This window comes from Suillus plorans (assembly GCF_016647745.1).
Source record: "Suillus plorans strain S12 chromosome Unknown HD556scaffold_64, whole genome shotgun sequence".
Taxonomy (NCBI): domain Eukaryota; kingdom Fungi; phylum Basidiomycota; class Agaricomycetes; order Boletales; family Suillaceae; genus Suillus; species Suillus plorans.
The window spans coordinates 193579-212910 of NW_024537448.1; the positions used below are offsets into that span (position 1 = coordinate 193579).

General features: G+C 47.7%; 6 protein-coding genes across 6 annotated transcripts; 3 read left to right on the top strand and 3 right to left on the bottom strand.

Moving 5' to 3' along the window:
* Nucleotides 1-2: 2 nt before the first annotated feature.
* On the top strand, nucleotides 3-3839 carry HD556DRAFT_1529798 (uncharacterized protein; the record flags this gene model as incomplete). The annotated part of the gene is made up of 7 exons (XM_041309429.1): nucleotides 3-341; nucleotides 688-918; nucleotides 963-1400; nucleotides 1451-1718; nucleotides 1770-3117; nucleotides 3167-3403; nucleotides 3458-3839. 7 exons carry the CDS (start codon nucleotides 3-5, stop codon nucleotides 3837-3839), a joined length of 3243 nt encoding a protein of 1080 aa, XP_041156031.1.
* A 325-nt stretch (nucleotides 3840-4164) lies between these two features.
* On the top strand, nucleotides 4165-4859 carry HD556DRAFT_1447526 (uncharacterized protein; the record flags this gene model as incomplete). The annotated part of the gene is made up of 2 exons (XM_041307286.1): nucleotides 4165-4176; nucleotides 4227-4859. The coding sequence occupies 2 exons, from the start codon at nucleotides 4165-4167 to the stop codon at nucleotides 4857-4859; spliced, it is 645 nt and encodes a 214-aa protein (XP_041156032.1).
* Nucleotides 4860-5599: 740 nt separating this feature from the next.
* Nucleotides 5600-6041, bottom strand: HD556DRAFT_1447527 (uncharacterized protein; the record flags this gene model as incomplete). The annotated part of the gene is made up of 3 exons (XM_041307287.1): nucleotides 5600-5815; nucleotides 5862-5933; nucleotides 5988-6041. The coding sequence occupies 3 exons, from the start codon at nucleotides 6039-6041 to the stop codon at nucleotides 5600-5602; spliced, it is 342 nt and encodes a 113-aa protein (XP_041156033.1).
* Nucleotides 6042-10274: 4233 nt separating this feature from the next.
* Nucleotides 10275-14124, bottom strand: HD556DRAFT_1311787 (uncharacterized protein; the record flags this gene model as incomplete). Its single annotated transcript, XM_041300576.1, has 16 exons — nucleotides 10275-10664; nucleotides 10720-10781; nucleotides 10830-10986; nucleotides 11043-11230; nucleotides 11281-11445; nucleotides 11472-11684; nucleotides 11922-12526; nucleotides 12605-12733; nucleotides 12861-12903; nucleotides 12954-13154; nucleotides 13214-13294; nucleotides 13483-13593; nucleotides 13644-13706; nucleotides 13757-13882; nucleotides 13943-14035; nucleotides 14085-14124. 16 exons carry the CDS (start codon nucleotides 14122-14124, stop codon nucleotides 10275-10277), a joined length of 2667 nt encoding a protein of 888 aa, XP_041156034.1.
* Nucleotides 14125-14340: 216 nt separating this feature from the next.
* HD556DRAFT_1401442 (uncharacterized protein) lies at nucleotides 14341-16827 on the top strand. The gene is made up of 10 exons (XM_041303832.1): nucleotides 14341-14550; nucleotides 14605-14652; nucleotides 14703-15164; nucleotides 15210-15329; nucleotides 15382-15411; nucleotides 15475-15504; nucleotides 15557-15667; nucleotides 15717-16104; nucleotides 16154-16411; nucleotides 16477-16827. Exons 1-10 carry the CDS (start codon nucleotides 14407-14409, stop codon nucleotides 16746-16748), a joined length of 1863 nt encoding a protein of 620 aa, XP_041156035.1. The 5' UTR covers nucleotides 14341-14406; the 3' UTR covers nucleotides 16749-16827.
* A 1570-nt stretch (nucleotides 16828-18397) lies between these two features.
* Nucleotides 18398-18745, bottom strand: HD556DRAFT_1447531 (uncharacterized protein; the record flags this gene model as incomplete). The annotated part of the gene is made up of 1 exon (XM_041307288.1): nucleotides 18398-18745. The coding sequence occupies one exon, from the start codon at nucleotides 18743-18745 to the stop codon at nucleotides 18398-18400; it is 348 nt and encodes a 115-aa protein (XP_041156036.1).
* Between the last annotated feature and the right edge of the window lie 587 nt (nucleotides 18746-19332).

Below are 19332 nucleotides of genomic sequence, written 5' to 3' on the forward strand. Positions count from 1 at the left end.
AGATGGCTTTAAACTCGTACAGCTTGGACTGGACCTACTTTGTTGAGTTCCCAGGTTCAAACGGCACTGCAACCGAATTGGGGCTCTGGTCCCATATCACGCGCAGGTATGCCGAACGTACAAAACTTGACAGGGGGGCACACCGATGTAGAGACTCGCGCCTCTCGATGCCGGATATGCGGCCTTCTTACCCATTTAATTCCCTATCTGTATCAGCTCACATCCTAAGGACCAGTCATTCGCGCTCTCGCGCGCGCGCCCTACGTACGCGCCTCACTCGCACATCGCACATGCACGCGCGCCCTTCGCGTGCGCGCTCCATAGGCCTTCGCGCTCCTACCGTCCGTCCCTCTGTCCTTTGTCCTTGCTGATTCACTGGTGCGTTATTTTTATCTCTCTCATTGAATTAACGAACCTTCGGTCCGACCTCCGCGCTTACATACAGAGAGTCTATTTAAACTTAGAATATATTTAGAAGTTGATATGGTTACTCGGTTCGGGAGCGCGCTCGGAAGCGCGCCGCATAGCGTAATCTCCCTTCTTAAATAGAGGGAGGATTCCTTCGGTTCTGGTACTTACTTTCCCCTTATCTTGATATACTGCAAAGTGTAGAGTTCTCCCTCCAATACTAGAAATCTGATTATACTCCTCCACTGTTGACACCTGTGCCCTTGCTACTCTCTTAAGGACTCCTCTCCTTCATCGTTCAAGCGTGCGCCCGCTTACGCGTGTACCCTCCGCATCTCTCGCTCACGCGCGCATCTCGCGCGCCTTCGCATCGCCTACGCGCGCCTTCGCGCGCGTTACTTTCCCGCGTCTACCAGCGCCCGTCTAGTTGACATAGTTTCCCTCCACCTTATTCGCGAGGAACTTCTCTCAGTAGCTGTCCTTTGGGTCGAGTTGTATTCTCGTATCCAGGTCTTGCTGTAGAGCCCCCTTTCTTTTAGTGTTTTCACCCACAGTCAAGATTCCTCACCTTCACCGATCAGGTCTGGCTATTGTACTCAAATCAGAACAGCTCACAAGCGGTTTCGTATGATTGCAGCGATCCGCTGTGGATATCGTCACCCTATGTGGGTGGGACGCGCATCAAAGTCATGCGGGGAGAGCCAAACACTACGATTGTGGAGCTCATGCTGGAGTTCAATGTAAATCTGTCGTGTGATAGCGTCACACAGAGTTTGTCGTTCAACATGTCGTCTTCTGGCATCGGTGGGCAGCCTATGCTCAACCTGACTTTGGTGATATACAATGCTGTCACGAATTCCACCATGTCGTCCGTTGCCAGAACTCCATACTCGCAGTGGTCGTGGTCTGGTACATTGACTGATGTTCTGGATGGGATTTTGGAGATTATTGTTAACAATCCAACATCGTTTGATGGGACACTATCTACTGGAGTATGTCTGTTTTTTTCTGTACTCTGTTGTGTTTTGCTCATGGTCCGTAGAGCATAGACCATCTCGTGCTGTGCAAGGGCAAAGGGAACAATGTCATGGTGTTCCCCAAGTCTGATTATGATAACACAGATTTCAACTACACTGACGGCCAGTACACATTCACGCACCGTACCTATGGAGCGGATATGTTCAGGTACTTAGGCGACTTCACACCGAGTTGGTCTAACTGGACGAGTTGGGAGAATGTCATGACCATACCCGCTGATGTCCTCAGCAATTCTGATACTTTCTGGACGGGACAACATCTCATAGTACAATGTGAGTGCTCGTAGTTGCTGCTGCTTTTTTCTGGTGTTGACATTGCAGTAGATTGGAGTGGTGTTGCAACTACCTCCAGCGTCGTTGTGCATGCAGATTTGAACTACAATCAGCAGTGTCGCGTTCCCCAGCTCCTCGCTCGAGGTCCTTTGAACAATTGGGGTTATGACCAGGGTATCTCCAATGCGATGAACCTAGTCAGCGATGGCACTTGGGAGCTCAAAATCATGGCTGCGTGGCCAACGTACCTGCAACTCAACATGTTTGGGTATGATGATTACTACTACGGTGACGTCGACGGGGGCGGCGTTATGGATCGGATACCACCAAATAGTATTGCGCTCAACTACTTAAACTTGTTAGCACCCCCATATCCTGCACTCGCATGGGCACTCATCGTTGATGATGCCACGTTGGAGTGGACTCTTGAGCCTCATGGCCATGCATCTGTCAGCGCTACCTTGTACGGGCTTCTCTGCTCTCTCTCCCTCATTACCAGAGTTCTCGCAGTCGTCATTTTCATGTACTCTTTCTACGGCATTCACCACAACCTGTACGGCGTGCAGACAAATTCGGGCGCAAGCAAGTGTTTCCCTATCATTGGATTGCTCAATAAGTCGGCCGCAGACTTCAAGGAGAGCGTGACGCCCATCGTGGAAAAGATCTTTGGGCACAAGCCGAATGCGGAGATCGTAGGATGGCCAGAGGACAAGAACAAACGGCGCAGAGTCCTCATTGCGACGCTGGAATATGAGATCATTGACTGGAAACTCAAGGTCAAGATCGGAGGTCTCGGTGTGATGTCATCGCTCATGGGAAAAGCTATGATGGATGTTGACTTGATCTGGGTCATTCCAAAAGTGAAGGACCTGGATTATCCCGCTGGCGAACTTGCGGAGCCCATCGAGGCTATTGTCTTCAATGAGCCCTATCATATCGAAGTGGAGATGCACGTGTGGACAATATCACCTATGTCATCCTCGACAGCCCTGTTTTTTTTCCATGCACAGACCACATCAGACCCATACCCAGCCCGCATGGACGATCTTAGTTCCGCCATCTTCTACTCCACATGGAACCAGGCCATCGCGACCACCATCCGCCAATTCCCTGTCATCGACATATACCACATCAACGACTATCACGGCGCGCTTGCTCCAATTTACCTCCTACTTAAAGTAGTACCCATCTGTCTCTCGCTGCACAATGCCGAGTTCCAGGGTCTATGGCCGCTTCGAACAAAAGAAGAGATGAAAGAAGTCTGCTCCGCGTTCAACATCAGCAAAGAGCACTGTACGAAATACGTCCAGTTCGGAAACACGTTTAACCTGCTTCACGCTGCTGCATCGTTTATCAGCGTTTATCAAAACAGCATCAGTGTCGCTGGAGTGTCGGACAAGTATGGGAAGCGCAGTTGGGTACGGTATCCTGCTCTGTGGACCCTCAAGTATGTCGATTCTGCCTAATCCTGACCCTACAGATATCGCGGCTTTGGATGAGAACCCGGTGGCTATTTGTGAAGTGCAGATCGATCAGGTTGTTGAGGTGCAGCGTCCGGAGATGAAGCGGCAGGCTCAGGAATGGGCGAATATCAAGCAGGATCCCAACTCTGATCTGTTTGTGTTCGTTGGTCGGTGGTCGAGGCAGAAAGGTGTTGACTTGATTGCGGATGTTATGCCATCGCTGTGAGTCTGTTTTTAGATCTTGTGGGACTGGCTCTGATGAGACCCCTCCCACAGCCTTGAGAAATGCCCTTCGATACAGTTGATTTGCGTCGGACCTGTCATTGATCTTTATGGTCGGTTCGCTGTGGAGAAACTTGTTTGGTTGATGGAGATGTACCCTGATGGTGTTTACTCGAAACTGGAGTTTACCGTGTTACCGCCTTATTTGTTTAGTGGTGCTGGGTTTTCTCTGATTCCTTCCCGTGATGAACCGTTTGGATTGGTCGCTGTCGAATTCGGGAGGAAAGGTGCTCTTGGTGTTGGTAGTCGACTCGGCGGTCTTGGGTTGATGCCTGTTACAGTAACATCTAAAAACCCCTATACTCATTTTCCTTTCACTTCCAAACGGGCCGTCCGTACCACGCTTATCTCTTATCATGCCTATCTCTTATCTTGACTCTTATCTTGACCAAGCGGGCTGTCCGCCTCTTTTTGCTTCTATCTTGATAAACGCATTTACAAGCTCCACTTGAACATTGGTATATAAACTTACCTACCTACGGTTGTATTCTTTACTTTAATCTACTGGGTTTTACCTGGAACATTGTCCTTCAGCAAGGTCTCCAACCTTGCTGCCTAAGAACCACTATTCTAAGGGAGTCAGCGACACTCGCCTTAGCCAGAACACTTGACCTCTCAATCGAGAGCAGACTTACGTCTATCTGGCATCCTGCCGATTGTCTACTCAGACAAAGATAGCTCGACTCATCCCAGTCGTAACAATGCCTGGATGGGTGAGTGCTGACCGTCTTCTTGGGGCACTATCTGACAAGATTCCTGGTAGTGGTTCCCTGTAGAATCCACTTCGACGGACCATATGTTGTCTCAGCTTTCGAAGACGATCAAGCTGGCATTAAAATCTACAGAGGAAAAAAGAGCCATGCTTCGTGCTCGGTCAGCTGTTCAGCGTTTCCCAGTCGTCAAATGGCGTCAGCGGATGGAAGACATGCACCGACGGAGTATAAACGTGAGCCAAAAGCTAGCTGGATCAAACACTTGGCAGGAGGTGGACTGCGGGACTGAGCCCTCTCAGCATGCGGTTCCGGAGGCAGAAGATTGGAACCCTGTCAATCAAGGACTGCTTGTTCAACCTGACTTGGATGCACAGAGCACCATGTCATCCCCAAGATTAATGCTTAGTTCTCCTGGAAGCCAGGTTTCAACGCCACATGATGAGAGCTTTCTGTCAGTACCACCTGGTCTCAACTTCAACCGCGACTCCTCCTACACATTGGATACTTCTGACAAGAGACACTCGTGGCATAGTTTCGCGACTAGTAGTCGGTCCGGGTACAGTGACCTTTTGGAGAAAACGAACAGGACGACGTCCATGTCTTTATTGGCATCAAGTTCTATCAGATGGCCGCACTGTGACACCTTGAACTTGAACACATGCGTTGGAGAGTCACCAGCGTGACAATGTCATACTCTGGATTTTCTTATATTTCGCTTTACTCCATTGTCTAAAATGCAACTCACCTGCCAGACGGTGAGTCCCAGCTTTCCAAAGTCCCTCTCCTTGAAGCATTATGATCACATCATCAGCCAGCTTTGAACCCATACCATACGACCCCATAAATCCCAAGTGGTGTTTGACATCTTCAGAATGTTCATCACACCGCTTGCAGCCTTACACTCGCACTGGCAGCACGGGTGGCGCCATGCAGCATAACTCATCTTCAATTGGATCTGGAAGTTTTATCTCAGACAAACTGCACAAGCCAGAAAAAGGTGAAAAAACTGGCCCTAAGTGATCTGCCCCAGGATGAGCGTCTCACCTCAGACTCCCAGTTCGGCCTCTCGAGGGCTTTGATGAGCCCTCAACATTGCAACTGGATACCTTAACCTTAACTACTCAGACACTCGTTTCTGCGTACCATGCACTCTCTCTGGGCCACTGATTATCTCAATAATACGTCAACCTCAAGGCAATTTCGGCCTTGAAGAGCATGCGTTGGCTGACCTCCTTCAGGCAAAACCAACTCGAGACTATTAATGTCCGCTGGAATAATAATTTTGTACAGTTTGCATGGGAAATCCAGAGTAAGTACATCTCGTATCACCAATCTCTGCAGCCGCTGAATCATACTTTCGGTCTCCTAGACTCTTTGATGCTCTCTTCGCCCGGTCTGAAAACTCCTTACCTAGTATAAGTACTTAACACGCACGAACCCTGAGGCCCAGGATATACTCGAGCTCAGTCATCTCCATTTCGAACATCCGGCGCTCCCTTGCAACCCATAGGATCACCATCGCCCATACGTCATCTGGCCAGACTGGAGGTAACGGATAGGGAGGGATCGGCAATTCCGGATGATACACTTGCTGGCGCACGCGGCCTCGCGCGGCAGCCCAAACGACATACATCAATTCCTTAATGATGTCAGCGTGTCAGCTTTAACATAAGTATATCACTTACCAACTGCCTGTCCGTCAACATGAATCTGACCTCCCGAGGCCTCGGTGCATGTTGGAGAAAGTGTCGAGGAATCTGTTGGTTATCAATTATCGTTGAGTAGCCAGTGTCAGAACATCATCGACGCACCTCATGATTTTGGTTTCTGACTCCATTAGCATTGTTGTCATTATCGTTGTTCATACTAGTACTAGAGTTTGTAGATAGAAAATTGAATCGAAAGCGAATGAATACATACCTGCGTTATGGAATGATCGTGTCCAGGAGAAACATCCCGATTTGGATAGCGATATATTTAAAATATCCCCGGCATTTTCCAGATGAACAATCAATTTGGGTAAGTCTCTTGTACTAGCGGTTCACCTTTGTGAGGGTCGTGCGCTCCATGAATTGTCCACAGTTAGCACCGGCCAAACCCTTGCTTGGTGAATTCCTGATGTTACATTCACTGTCGCATAGTCACCAGCGCTTGGAACATGATACTATGTCAGCTCGCATCAAGAAGGTCAGTTCTTTGCATTCACTCCGAGAATACATGGTAACTAATACAGAGCACTACGAATATCAGAAAAAGGCTGCAGCGTGTATAGGTGAGTATTATCATACTCGTTCTGTGACTTTTACTCACTGGCGTCTTTTTTCGATGGTGCAAGCCAGCCGTGATGGCACCGAATTGCCTTTCACTTCTCCACATTGCAACTCCTTAATCGTCCGTCTCGGAGATACTTGTTGAAAGGCTGCAGCATGTGCAGGTGAGTATGATCATACTCGTTCTGACTTTTACTCACTGGCGTCTTTTTCGATGGTGCAAGCCAGCCGCAATAGCACCGAATTGCCTTTCACTTCTCCACATTGCAACTCCTTAATCGTCCATCTCGGGGATACTTGTCTTCAGTGAAAGGATGCGGATGTGACGTGTCCTGGGCGCCTGTGGCTACAGAAACTTGACACAGTGATTCAAACGGCAGAACAACAAGGGCTATACGCTATCATGATATCTCTGGAGGACGACGGAACACTGTAGGACTTTTACATCCTGTATACACTTATGGGCACGATTCTGATCGATCTAGCATAATTTCGGTAGAACTAGGAGGAGGGTATTCAATTCTGTTTTCCGTTTTTGCACTTGCAACCAATCTGTATCATGGTGAACTTCTGAAATATCTCTAAGACCTTGCTTGGGTTGAAGAGAAAATCCCCCCGATATTGTGTAGGCCAGCTGCCACACCTTCATCGAGAACTGGTCTAAATTTGTTGACCAGTGCGAAAGTCATTTTGCATTGGAAAATTATATATTGCATTCCAGTACTGTAGCAATATTACACGTATTACATACATATCCATTGTCAGGTAATGAAAACACGCATGACGGAAAAATGCAGATGCTTGGCAGACCAGGCACAATTGCCCACCATTCACTTTTACGCTGTAATTGTACAATGTCATAGCGTTGTTGCAGACTCCAATGTAAATATATATCTGATGTCCACTGCTAGTGCTACTTTCCATGATAAAGTCATAAATAGGTTTGTCATTGAAGAATTAAATTACAGTAGGTGAACATGTTTAACAACTTCGACACAATTCCTCCATGGTCCCTTACCGGTGGGGATGTCCCAATGTCCTAATGTTGTCACCAATTCCTCAGTGTAGCATAGATTTGCATTCATCCATACATATGTACTAGCAAGTCAAATTTATTGGCGTATAAATAGATATATTTGGTAGAAGCAGAATTATATATTACTATAATCATCATGGCTACAATATCGCGAACTCATGAATTTGCTGATGCACGAACTACATTCACGCGTTGTGCATTCGAACTCCGTCAGAAGGTATTTCAAAGTCCAGCTTATGTCAAGGTTTCATCGTGTTCTCTTTTATCCCTTTACCATAATGTTATCTCCGATATCTAACACATTGCTGTCCCTCCAGCTCCAAAAAATGTGCTTTGATAGACACACATCCTCGATAATCTTACCACCGCCGGCAGGTAGAAGAAGATCAGGTAAGTTTCATATTCATAGGCTCACCCCTATCACGCGACTCAAGGTTGAGTGACGTGTTATCGGCGGCTGGGCGCAAAGCGGTCCTGGCATAGAATCCATTGGCCAACATGTCACTTGTATTTCGTTATGGGATGCCTGGTTTTCATGCAACTCTTGATGAGATGTCATAGGTGGACTTAAAACTGCGGTAAGTTTTTGCATATATGTGCATATGTATTTGCACCAAACTAATGACTACAAACAACCAGATTAGCAGCGCCATGAGGTCACAACGATCTGATGACTTCGCATCCCTCGAACACCCAATGCTCAAGTATATTTTGACGAACCGCAACAGCGATACCCTGCAGCCTATCATACCAAAGTCATCATGTAAGTCATCCAACACTCACGGTTTTGCATGTCTCTCTGCTGGTGATATCCAGGTTGAAGAATCTACTAACGAAGCAGGTGGTGCTGATATCCCAGATGCGGACGCTCCCATGCCTCGTTGGGGTAAAAAGGCTGCCTAGGTATTTTAAATCCTGGTCTGTTTGCCTATTCTGATTATTGGTTTTAGTCACACAGATTTCAATGCTGTCACTCGCTGCATTACACTCGATTCGTGCCCATGCTATATATTACTCTTGCACTCACGACTCCATTTGCGCTTACAATGTCTCGCACTTGATGTCTCTCATATACTATTGTCACACCCTTGATCCTACTTTCGGATGGCGTTGGACTCGCATAGACACCTGTGTAGTTTTGCTACTTGCATTGCTTTGTATTGTACGATCATGAAATTTACTGGATTCCATTTATTGCATTGCAGTGTGCTATCTGTCTGGTATGAGTCATGTAAGCTATGAACAGCCTGCTTGGAACTGGTAAGGCTGGATCAACATTGCAAGGTGTCTCAAGACTTGTTAAAATACACGATCCTGATGGCTTTTGACCATCCTGGTGCCCATCTGGCACGATGGAGAGGTTGTCTGCAAGCCGTGTTCAGTCTTGGCAAAGTTCGTCAGACTGGGGGTATCTTGCCAAGCCTGGGAAGGGCTTACCAGGCTGCGCCACTTTTGCTGATGACTGAGCACAAGGACGGTGACGCTAAACTCTGATGTTCAACAGTGAACACCTCACTGATGCTGATTATAACTTGTATTGGAACGGGGTCATACATAGCTGGCTACTTACATGCCAGAATAGATGAATCATTTATTAGACGAATTTGTATTTGGTTTTTGTGTCTGAGCTTCATCTTGCTATCGGTATGATGAGGGTCACGCATATGCTAGTTGAGTGGGTACAGTGGCACGCTCGCACAAAGGACATAGCAATTCTGTACTGATCGATATATACTAGTACAAGGTTACGGAGACAGCGAGAATCAACTACAACAGTCTGTCAAATTATGAGCCAATCAAACAGTAACGGATTCAGAAGGAAGCTCTGCTTTTCCCGTCAACGCAGCTATGCTATGCACGAGCTGTTCAACCTGTTTCACAAGTGCACTAAGCTGGAGATCTTGTCCCACGAAGCGAGATTCTACCATCGCAGCCAGCTTATCAACTCGTAAGGAAAGCGAAGTAGTCTCGTCCACGTTAGCCAAAGGTTCGACTGATGTTTCGATGCCTGTATCTTGAACTCAGTCTTTTAATCTTGACCAGCCAGTGTTTGTAAGGGTGGTGATCTGTGGCCACGTTGAACACATCGTGAAATGCACAATCGCCGCATAGGGCAATGGGGAAATGGCTTTCTGTAATAATTGTCAAGCTTTGTGCCCTGTTAGACGGATGGAAATCTGACCTCTGCAGTTAAAGCATACATAAAAAATGCCCTTCATCTTGACGTCGCATTTAGCACAAGAATAGGCATCCTCATTCGTGGCTGAGGTTCCAAGTATCCTCTCGAATGCTACTGCATGTTCCCATTGAGCTTCTCATCACCTCCCCGCAAATCAACAGATGCGAAAGAATCATCTGCTTGAGTGGCTTCTGTCGGATGCGGAAGTTCAGGTCCATCTGATTGCGTTTGGCATACGTCTTCCGGTGGTGTTGTGGTCGGCAGAATATCAGATAAGAAATTCCTAGCATGCCACTGAATTCGGCTGCAGCAACTATAAGGGAGCACCATGCGGAAAACAAGCAAGTTGTGCGTCGCCTTGTGGTCCGATGGATATTTGTGTTTTGAAATTGGTAGAGATTGGCATTCTGAACACAAATCATACCCGTCTAGCTATGATCCAGTTGTATTGTGCACCATAGTTGTTTTAATCGCACTCACCATCATCGCAGTCTATACAATGGTGATATACATCAGTAATAAGGGAGTGGCATGCGTCGCAGCAACACCTGAACACCAGATAAGTAGATAGTCGAAGAATGATAGGTAACAGAAGCTGTACTTACTCAAACAATCATTTGCGTGTCTCAAGTTCAGCTAATGAACTCCAGTGTTGGACATCTGATTCAGGCAGCCCTTTGGACAGGGCTTTGAACCTTTGTTGTTGCTCGGGCGATAGGTAAGGTGAGGTTTCCAAAGGGAACGACTTTCTCTTATTGTGGAGCTTATTCAAGCACCACAAACGGATATATTCGTCCTTGGGATCTTCAGGCTGCTGGTTAAGGGTATATGCGACGAGCTTCACAGGCCTTTCTAACAATTCCTGGTCCTCTGTCAGACTGAAGGGACCAAGTTTCAATGCTGTCTTATCAATCTCCAGCTCAGTGTTGTCAAGCTCAAAATCATGGGCTTCCCAACATTCAGTGTCGTCTGCGGTTCGTTCTGGGCTGTACCAAAAGTTGTACTATTGCGGGGCGTCAGGGACCGGAAATAAATACACTGTTGTTGTCTCTACGCACCAAGCCGTGTGCATACCACGTGAACCTTGCTTTTGCATCTGTTCCCTGCTGGCGAAATGATTCTGTTGTAGAAGGAAAAGTGCATCACAACCGTGAGTTTAGGAGCATACCTGCCAGTTGTTCAACACGCAGATCCACCACTTCCAATATATTAGATATCGTTTGAGTTGCACATTCAAATTCTCTATCCACCAGAATTACTGTCCTGGCGAGTTTCATGATTTGTAGATGCCTCCTCATAATGAGGTAAAGCACTGGCAGCAAGAACTGAACAAACATTCATGTGGGCATTTGGTACAAACATTGAGTGAACGACGACTCACATTTTCGATGTGATCAGATCCGAAAAGTTTGAAGAAATCTTTGGAGTCGATTTCATACTTTACAGTGTCAAGTCTTTTCACCAAGTCATTCTCCTGAATGTTGCGATATCTATCAGACAATTGCGTGAGATCTAAGTCTGAGTCCTCTGGCCCAAGCTCTGCAAGAGAGCGCACGAGCCATTTGATGCCTGTTTGCATGTGTAAATATCCGCATTCAGAGGTGAGAAAAGCGCCAAACCCTGGATAACATCTGAATCCAAGTACAAGGCGATACACCTCCTGTTTACCGGCAGTACGTCTGCTTGCGCATGAACCATGCTGTGCAAGACTTGTTCAATTCGTGTGTGGTAATGTTGGCTATCCACTCTCCAACCTTTGCTGATGTAAACGCTCCAAGTTCGACCTGACGACAATGACCAAAATACTCACCTGCAGCCCAGTATGCAAGTGCTTGAGGTACACTCAAGCCCGGAAGTATCGCGGAAGTAAAGGCATTAACTTCCCTTACGCTGATCAAGCCATTTGCGTCCTCGTCGAAGACTTCGGATAAACTCAAAATGTAGAAAACTGACAGATATTTCAAGCACCACTCGTCTGCATGGTCTACTGGAGGGGACTGAGTGTGGGGTGTACTTGATGTCACTTTTGGGCATGGAGCATCATTATGCAGGTTGGAGAAACATTGTGTGAAATAATCATGGAGTTCTGCGATGAAGTATAGTATCTTGACACTTGTTGATCATTTCTTGAAGATGATAAGTAAGTATGTGCTTCGATCACGCCTGCACAAAGACATGCCATTTCTTTCCAGATAAATTGGAGATGCTAGTGAGATTGACCGAGTTAGTGATGCATAGAATCGAGTTTCTTAATCCTTACTGGATCCTTGACCCTGTTTAAATTTGTCGCCGAGAGCCAACATAATGCGCGTTTCAGAATCCTTGATGGCATCTTTGATCTCGGCTGTCTGTTTATCGAGCTTGAACATGAAGAGCGCACGATTCTTGTCGAGTAAGCTGACTACAGGAGTGCGCAATTCGTGAAGCAGCGAGGCATCAAGGCGGTACTGCTCCGCAACCGATCCGTTCGCCGATGGGGTTTGTGAAGCAGGCTTGCTGACATCTTTGGATGGGGCATCAGAGCGTGCTTGAATCTGTGCTTCCTGTTGCTTGGCGAATTTCACTAGCTCTGTTAATTTGTCTTCGCTTTCGAAACCTGGATCCATTCCACTGCGCATGATCACTTCTTTTGCAAATCTCTTTTCGCGTTCGGTTTCAAAATATTGAGCCATTGCACCGTGAAATTTCTCTCCTTTCGCGATTTTCGCTTCGCGTTCACCTAGCGTCTTGGTGAGATCCTCCAGCTTTTTGATCACAGTGTCGACTCCCAACGCCGTCCTAATGGCCAAGGCATCCCGAAGTTCCTGTATACACTGGGAAAAGTTCCCGCTAATCACGAGGAACTTATCCGCCCAATGGGATGATCTGAAGAATTTCAGGATGCAATTATCAATCCGGCGAGAAATTTAAGAATTCGAGATCAACTAACCGACAAATTTCGACTTGTAGTATTTGTCGATGGCATTTCCGCAATCCTCGACATTGCGCTTCATTTTATCCAAGACACCATCCAGTCGGCCCCGAATAGTGCCACGAGGTCCCACGATGTCCGGGTCTCTAGTGTCCTTAAGTCTATCAATGGATCGAATCAGCGAAATTTGTGTTGAGTGAGCATCAACCAATGAACTGAAGAAGCATATTCATCATATCAAATGCCTTTGCAAGCATCAAACAAACTGTACGATCGTTCTCTCTTCACCTTATTTCAAAATTCACGACAGCCTTGAAAGCGATTATAGCCACTGGAAGTCATCTTAGCCGAAGTAGTAATGTCAACAAGTTTAATACTCACCACTAACAAAGGGATGGATCTGTTGCAGAGTATCCAAGGCATCCATCACCTTCTTTGCCTCTCCAAAAAAGTCGTCCATATTCTTCTTCAGGAGGTCCGCAACCATCTGGTCAGCTGAGGACTGCTGGATGACTGCAGCATTGTCATCGTATAATGTGCACGCTGATCCAACTTCTTGGGTGGTCTTGGAGATTAAGTTCCCTATGTGAGGACACGATGATCTGATTGTTAAGTGGGTGGATGGAGTGACAGCGACGGACCGGCCTGGTCCACTACCGAGCACAGAACACCGGGCAGCGAGGACTGAGTAGGTGGAGTATACAAGTACCAAGGACTAAGTACTGAGTAGGTAAAGTATACAAGTACCAAGTACTAAGTACTGAGCAGGCAAAGTATACTGCACTGAACCCCGAGTACCAAACCCCGAACCAGATTTCCATGACTCTGTTCATAATCACCCAGGCAATCTACAATTGTTTGAACTTGCAGAACATTAGCAGAGATAAATAATCAACTGTTGTATACATACTTTCAGCTTGATCATAAGATCCAATTGGCATGAACTCCTGAACCATGGCACGCAGTTCTTCATTGTTGAGTTCCGGCTTGGGCGATTGACGTTCGGGAGTTTCTGAATTCGCTTGGGAGATAACATGAATAGAACACATGACATGATATGAGTACATGTACAAGGTATGGGTGCCTCTGGTACAGCCGGAGTGGCCGGATGAGGTACTGGAGTTGATTCATTCACTGGGGAAATGCCATGAAAAATGAACATGAGATGAAAAGAATAACCTCACCAGCCATAGGAAAATCGGGTACAGCTGGAGCATCATCAGACGAAATAAAGGTATCCTCCGGACCAAGATACAAGTCCGGGTCATCGTACAGGGCCAGTCCATCTGCCAGGGCCGGATATGATGGATCTGGAAGTATGTGATGGATTTTCACATGTAGAATATGTACATTTGAATTGAGAAACATACCGGGAATCGCATTTAATGAATCCAAACCACCGGATGACCCAGAATCAGAGTCTAACTCATCATCCGGCCCAAGGTATATATCATCTAATGGATCTAAACCATGTAAGATCAATTCACTGAAATCAGCAGAAACAAAACATACCAAGGGATATCCGGGACTGGGAGGTCTCATCCACATCCATTGAGGTGGATTCAGTGACCGGAGGGTCATGAAATCTGACCCCAGGTTGAGAGCTCATGATATCTGATGAGCTGATGAACTGATGAACTGATTGATAACAGATAACGTCGAAGTTCAACACATGGCCGGCGATTGCCGAAAGTTGAACCATGACCAAACAAAGACAAACAATCAATGATTTTCAACATTGTCCTTCAATTGTATTGTTTCTTTGAAACTTCATTCTAGTGATAACAGATTTCACCCTGCTTTCAACATTCTCACATCTGTCAACTCAATCCAAATGTCTACTCCAGTTCAATCTTCATTGGCCGACCTCAAGGCATCCACTGCTCAACTTGTGGGCGTCATTGCCAGCGCTCGGCACGTCCCGGCCGGCTCAGTGCACGTCCACATTGCTCTGGCAAGGCAGGTCACCAATCGGTTGGTAAGTTGCACTTATTAAATTAGTTTACCATTGATGTTTCTAATATCCGGGTAGGCTGACATCATCCGGGTGCATGAGAAAGGGGATTACATCCCTGGCATTGTGGCTTCCTGTTCTAAGGGCTGATGAGGGTGCGTTCCATGACTCCCCAGGTGTTGCCCAACTGGCACAGCATTGGCCATGATGATCCCCGGGTGGCTAGACACACCTGGCGCAAGCAGGTCTGTGCCTGGGAGGCGTTGGGTGACAATTCCTGTGATCTCCCTGTTGTTCCTAATCCTTCCACTGGCCCACTGACTGTCAATCTTCCGTCTCCACCTGTCCCTTCCCCCGCCACTGTCATTCACTCCCCTCCCGTCGTCACCGGCAATGTCGCCAGACCTTCTGGCAAGACGACCTCCGAGTTCCGGGACAAAGGAAAAGGTAAGGCCATTTCTGTTGACTTGGAGCCGGAAGTCGGAGGGAGCAACAAGAGGAAGTCCCCCATGATTTCTGGACACTCCTCCCAACCTCTGAAGTCGGCGATGAAGGGTCACAAGTGTGTCAAGTCAACTGGACTCCCCAAGTCAAAGCCGTTTGTGGAGTCAGAAGATGATGAAGACCCAATTGTTCAGGTATGTGTTCTGGCTCATTTGTGACATGCTCTCAATTTGTTGCAGCCGATTTCGCGTGGAGTGCCGGAGGTCGTCCTTCCCCAGCTCTCCACCATTGTTGTAAGGAAGCCCCAGTTGCCTCGTTCACCTGGTTCCCCCAAGAAGCAATCATTTGGGCCTGCTTCGGTAAGTCTGATTTAGTCGTCCAGAACTCATATATATGCTCATGTGTCCACAGCTGACTGCCGGCAAGCGTCCGGAGGTCATGGTGAGTCTTCCAGACAGGTCCGGAACTCGCATGTATCATTCTTACTCATGCCCATTGCATTAGGAATCTCCCATCAGTCGTCCGGAGGCTCGGGTAAGTCTTACAAGCTCGCCCGGAACTCACATGTGTACTTACAATTTATCAGACAACCTCCGGCAGTCGTCCGGAAGTTGAGGAGTCCTCTGGTGATACTTCCAGCGCTTCAGACGGTGACCCTCTGGCCACTACCACATTTGATATCACCATTCCCGGCCCAGTGAGTGCTCAATTAATTCCCCTAGTCCATCTACTAACGGATACCACAGAACAACCCCTGCCATTATTGCGTCAAGGAGAATTGGCCCTGTGCGACTCGTTTGGACAAGAGGTCCAGCCTCCCCTGCTTGTCTTGCATCCGCTGCTCCACCAAGATGATTAAATGCAACCCGGCATCTCTGGGATCCCCGCCCAAACGGACCCGAGGGAAGTCTACCACGGGCCGGACGCGTTCCAAGACACCTGCCCCTGCTCCATCCACTGCTCCGTCTCCCTCCCGGTCAAGGGCCCGGACTCGTAGTCAATCTCGTGGCCCGTCCCGAACTCCGGCCATCCCTGCTGCAAGTACACCCCAGGTGCAGTCACGTGGTCGCAGCAAGACCATCACTACCAAGAAGACACCTGCACCTGCACCTGCACCTGCACCTGCGCCAGCTCGTAAGTCACCCACACTTTTGATGACCAGCTGATCTTATTTTTTACTTAGCTGTTCGGTCTTCGAGTTCTGCAGTGCCTTGTGCAGCACTCGATGTTCCCATGCCGGATCTCCATTCCATGGCAATCGCGATTCGGGATGGTGCAGCTCACATCGCTATTCTTGAGGCTCGGGTGCAGGAGCAGGATGCTAAGATTGATACCCTGCAATGCCTCCATGAGAGCCTCCGGCGCACAATGGTCGACCGGCACCCTTCATTTTCACTTCCGGACACACCGGCCGATGCAACAATCTTGCTTGATCAATCCGGTCCCCCCCGTCCATTTCACCCCTCCCCTCCACACTTTCCAACCTCATTGATTTGGACTTTTCAGTGATAGAACCCACATCCTTGACGCTTGAGGATGGATCTGCTATGGTAGGTCTCATGGTTGAGCCCACCCAAGTTCAGCCTGAGGGTCCACAATCCTCTGGCGAAATTGTGCTCCCGGATGAACCAGGCAACCTCTTGCCAGAATCCTCCGGCGATATTGTGGTCCCTAATGAACCAGGTAACCTCCTGCCAGAATATGATTCCTCTGATGAGGATATGGATGTTGAGGGGAAGGTTGATCTTCCTGGTGAGGAGGTTGCAATGGCTACATAATTGCTCAGTGATAGATGTACATAAATCTTTTTCAATGCATGTTACCTATGCCACAATTGAATGATTCAATAATCAGTCCTGATATCCAGAACTCGAACCTGTAGATTGAGGTAGATATCACCCTACACCCTAACACCCAAATGTCAAATTTTCAGTGCCGAACCCCGAGTGCCGGGTGCCGGGTGCCGAGTCCCAAAGCCCGGAACTCAGGATTTGACATTTGAGATGAACGACATTTTTCAAACATGTTTCTATCAACCTACGTATATCTATAAACATTTTACTAACCTCCAAACCCCAAAATATATTTTTGTTGTCTCATACTGAGTTCCGAGTTCTGGGACACAACCCCTGAACCCCGAAATTGTGGACTGCCAGGGTTTGGGGTTTGGGGGTCCCAGAACTCGGAACTCGGTATGTGAGACAAGAAAAATATATTTCAAACACGGGTAAGTCAATGTGTTTGTCAATCAACTCGATTGTAAATTATATTTTATTGATCTCCCCAAATTTCCCAAGTTCCGAGTTCCGAGTTCCGGGACCCCCGAACCCCGAAACCCGGCAGTCCATAATTTCGGGGTTCGGGGGTTGGTAAAATGTGTATGGATAGAAAACCCGGAGTTCCGAAACCCGGAATTCAAAACTCGGGACTTGACATTTCATATGAGACATCTTTCAAAAATGTTTAAATCAACCATTCATCTATCCATACACATTTTACCAACCCCCGAACCCCGAAATCGTGGACTGCCGGGTTTCGGGTTTTGGGGTTTGGGGGTCCCGGAACTCGGAACTCGGAACTTGGGAAATTTGGGGAGATCAATAAAATATAATTTACAATCGAGTTGATTGACGGACACATTGACTTACCCGTGTATGAAATATATGTTTGTTTCACATACCGAGTTCCGAGTTCCGGGACCCCCGAACCCCAAAACCCGACACCCAGCAGTCCACAATTTCGGGTTTCGGGGGTTGGTAAATCCTGGTTTGGGGTTTTGCACTGAAAATTTGACATTTATATGTATCTAGGCTCACCCATATATGTACCCATCTACATACAATTCCCCCATGTCAGCCCACCCATCTATGTATTATCCCCCACGTTGGCCCACCCGTCTATATAATACATACTATGTCGGCCCACCTGTCTATATAATTATACCCCACCTCGGCCCACCTGTCTATGTAATAAATATTTTATCACACCCTCAGCCCACCCGTCTATTTGATATCCCTTTCGTCAGCCCACCCGTATATGTAATACTTTTTATGTCGGCCCACCTGTATATGTAATACACCCCGCGTCAGCCCACCCATCTATGTAATATTCCCCTACCTCGGCCCACCCATATATGTAATACACCCCCGTCGGCCCACCCGTCTATATAACAATATTTGCCTTACATCTCTCTTCAGCCCAGCTGTCTATAATATCCTACTCTACATATTACCCTGATGGGCCCACCCATCTCCATGAATGATCATATTCCCCTGGCCCATCCGTCAACATCAAGGATATATATATCATTGGCATACATGGGCCCACCCGTCTCCATCGGAAATAATATGTGTCCCGGCCCATCTGTCATCATCGAGAATATACACAACATGGGCCCATAATCCGCTGGCCCATCTCATACAGGATATTATGTAGGTCGGGTGGCCCGTATAATACGGAATTTGTCACTGAAGGGGCTCCCAGCAAACGGGTTTGGTCCAGGTGTGACCGGTGGCTGCTGGTAGCTGGGTGTTGTTGGCTGGGGCTGGAACATTGGGATCTGGTACTGCTGTACTGGGACAAAGTTTGTGTTTGACTGTCCAACGGCTTGCTGAGTTGGCTGGCCTTGCGCTTGTGCTGTTAGGGTGGGTGTTATGTTGCCTACTTGCCATGGGTAAGGTCTGTAGGCTGGGGGATTGGGTGTGTACTGTCTCGCTTGCGGATTCTGCTGCTGGGACTGCAGTTTGGCCTTCAACTGTGTGATGTCGTCCCTCATGGTGCATTCCTCGGCTGCTCATAGTCTCGCTCTGTTGAGAAGGTTAATAGAGAAGCTGTTAACGCCTGCAAGGAACGCGGCCCAGCTCGTGTATGAGTCTGCAAGTTGGTCACGCAGGATGTCGGGCACTCCGTTGAGCACCACGTCCAAGTACTGGCAATTGCTATCCCCAAAACTCTGTGCCAACCTTTGCACCTGCCTTGCCCATCTCACATGGCCCCATTCCTGTCCTTTCTCATCTTCTAGCATGGACCCAATGTCCTCTTCCTTCAAGACAATGGCCTTGAGCTGTTCTTTCTTCTGTCCCGCTGTCAGTTGCAATGGTAAGTTGGGTGGCCAACAGGTGACAAATGCTGCCTCTAGGTCAGCCCATGTTGCAGTCTGGGCTGATGTCTGTTACAGTAACATCTAAACCCCTATACTCATTTCCTTGCTACCTCTAAACGGGCCGTCCGTACCACGCTTATCTCTTATCATGCTTATCTCTTATCTCACCAAGCGGGCTGTCCGCCTCTTTCTGCTTCTATCTTGATAACGCATTTACAAGCTCCGCTTGAACACTGGTATATAAACCTACCTACCCACTG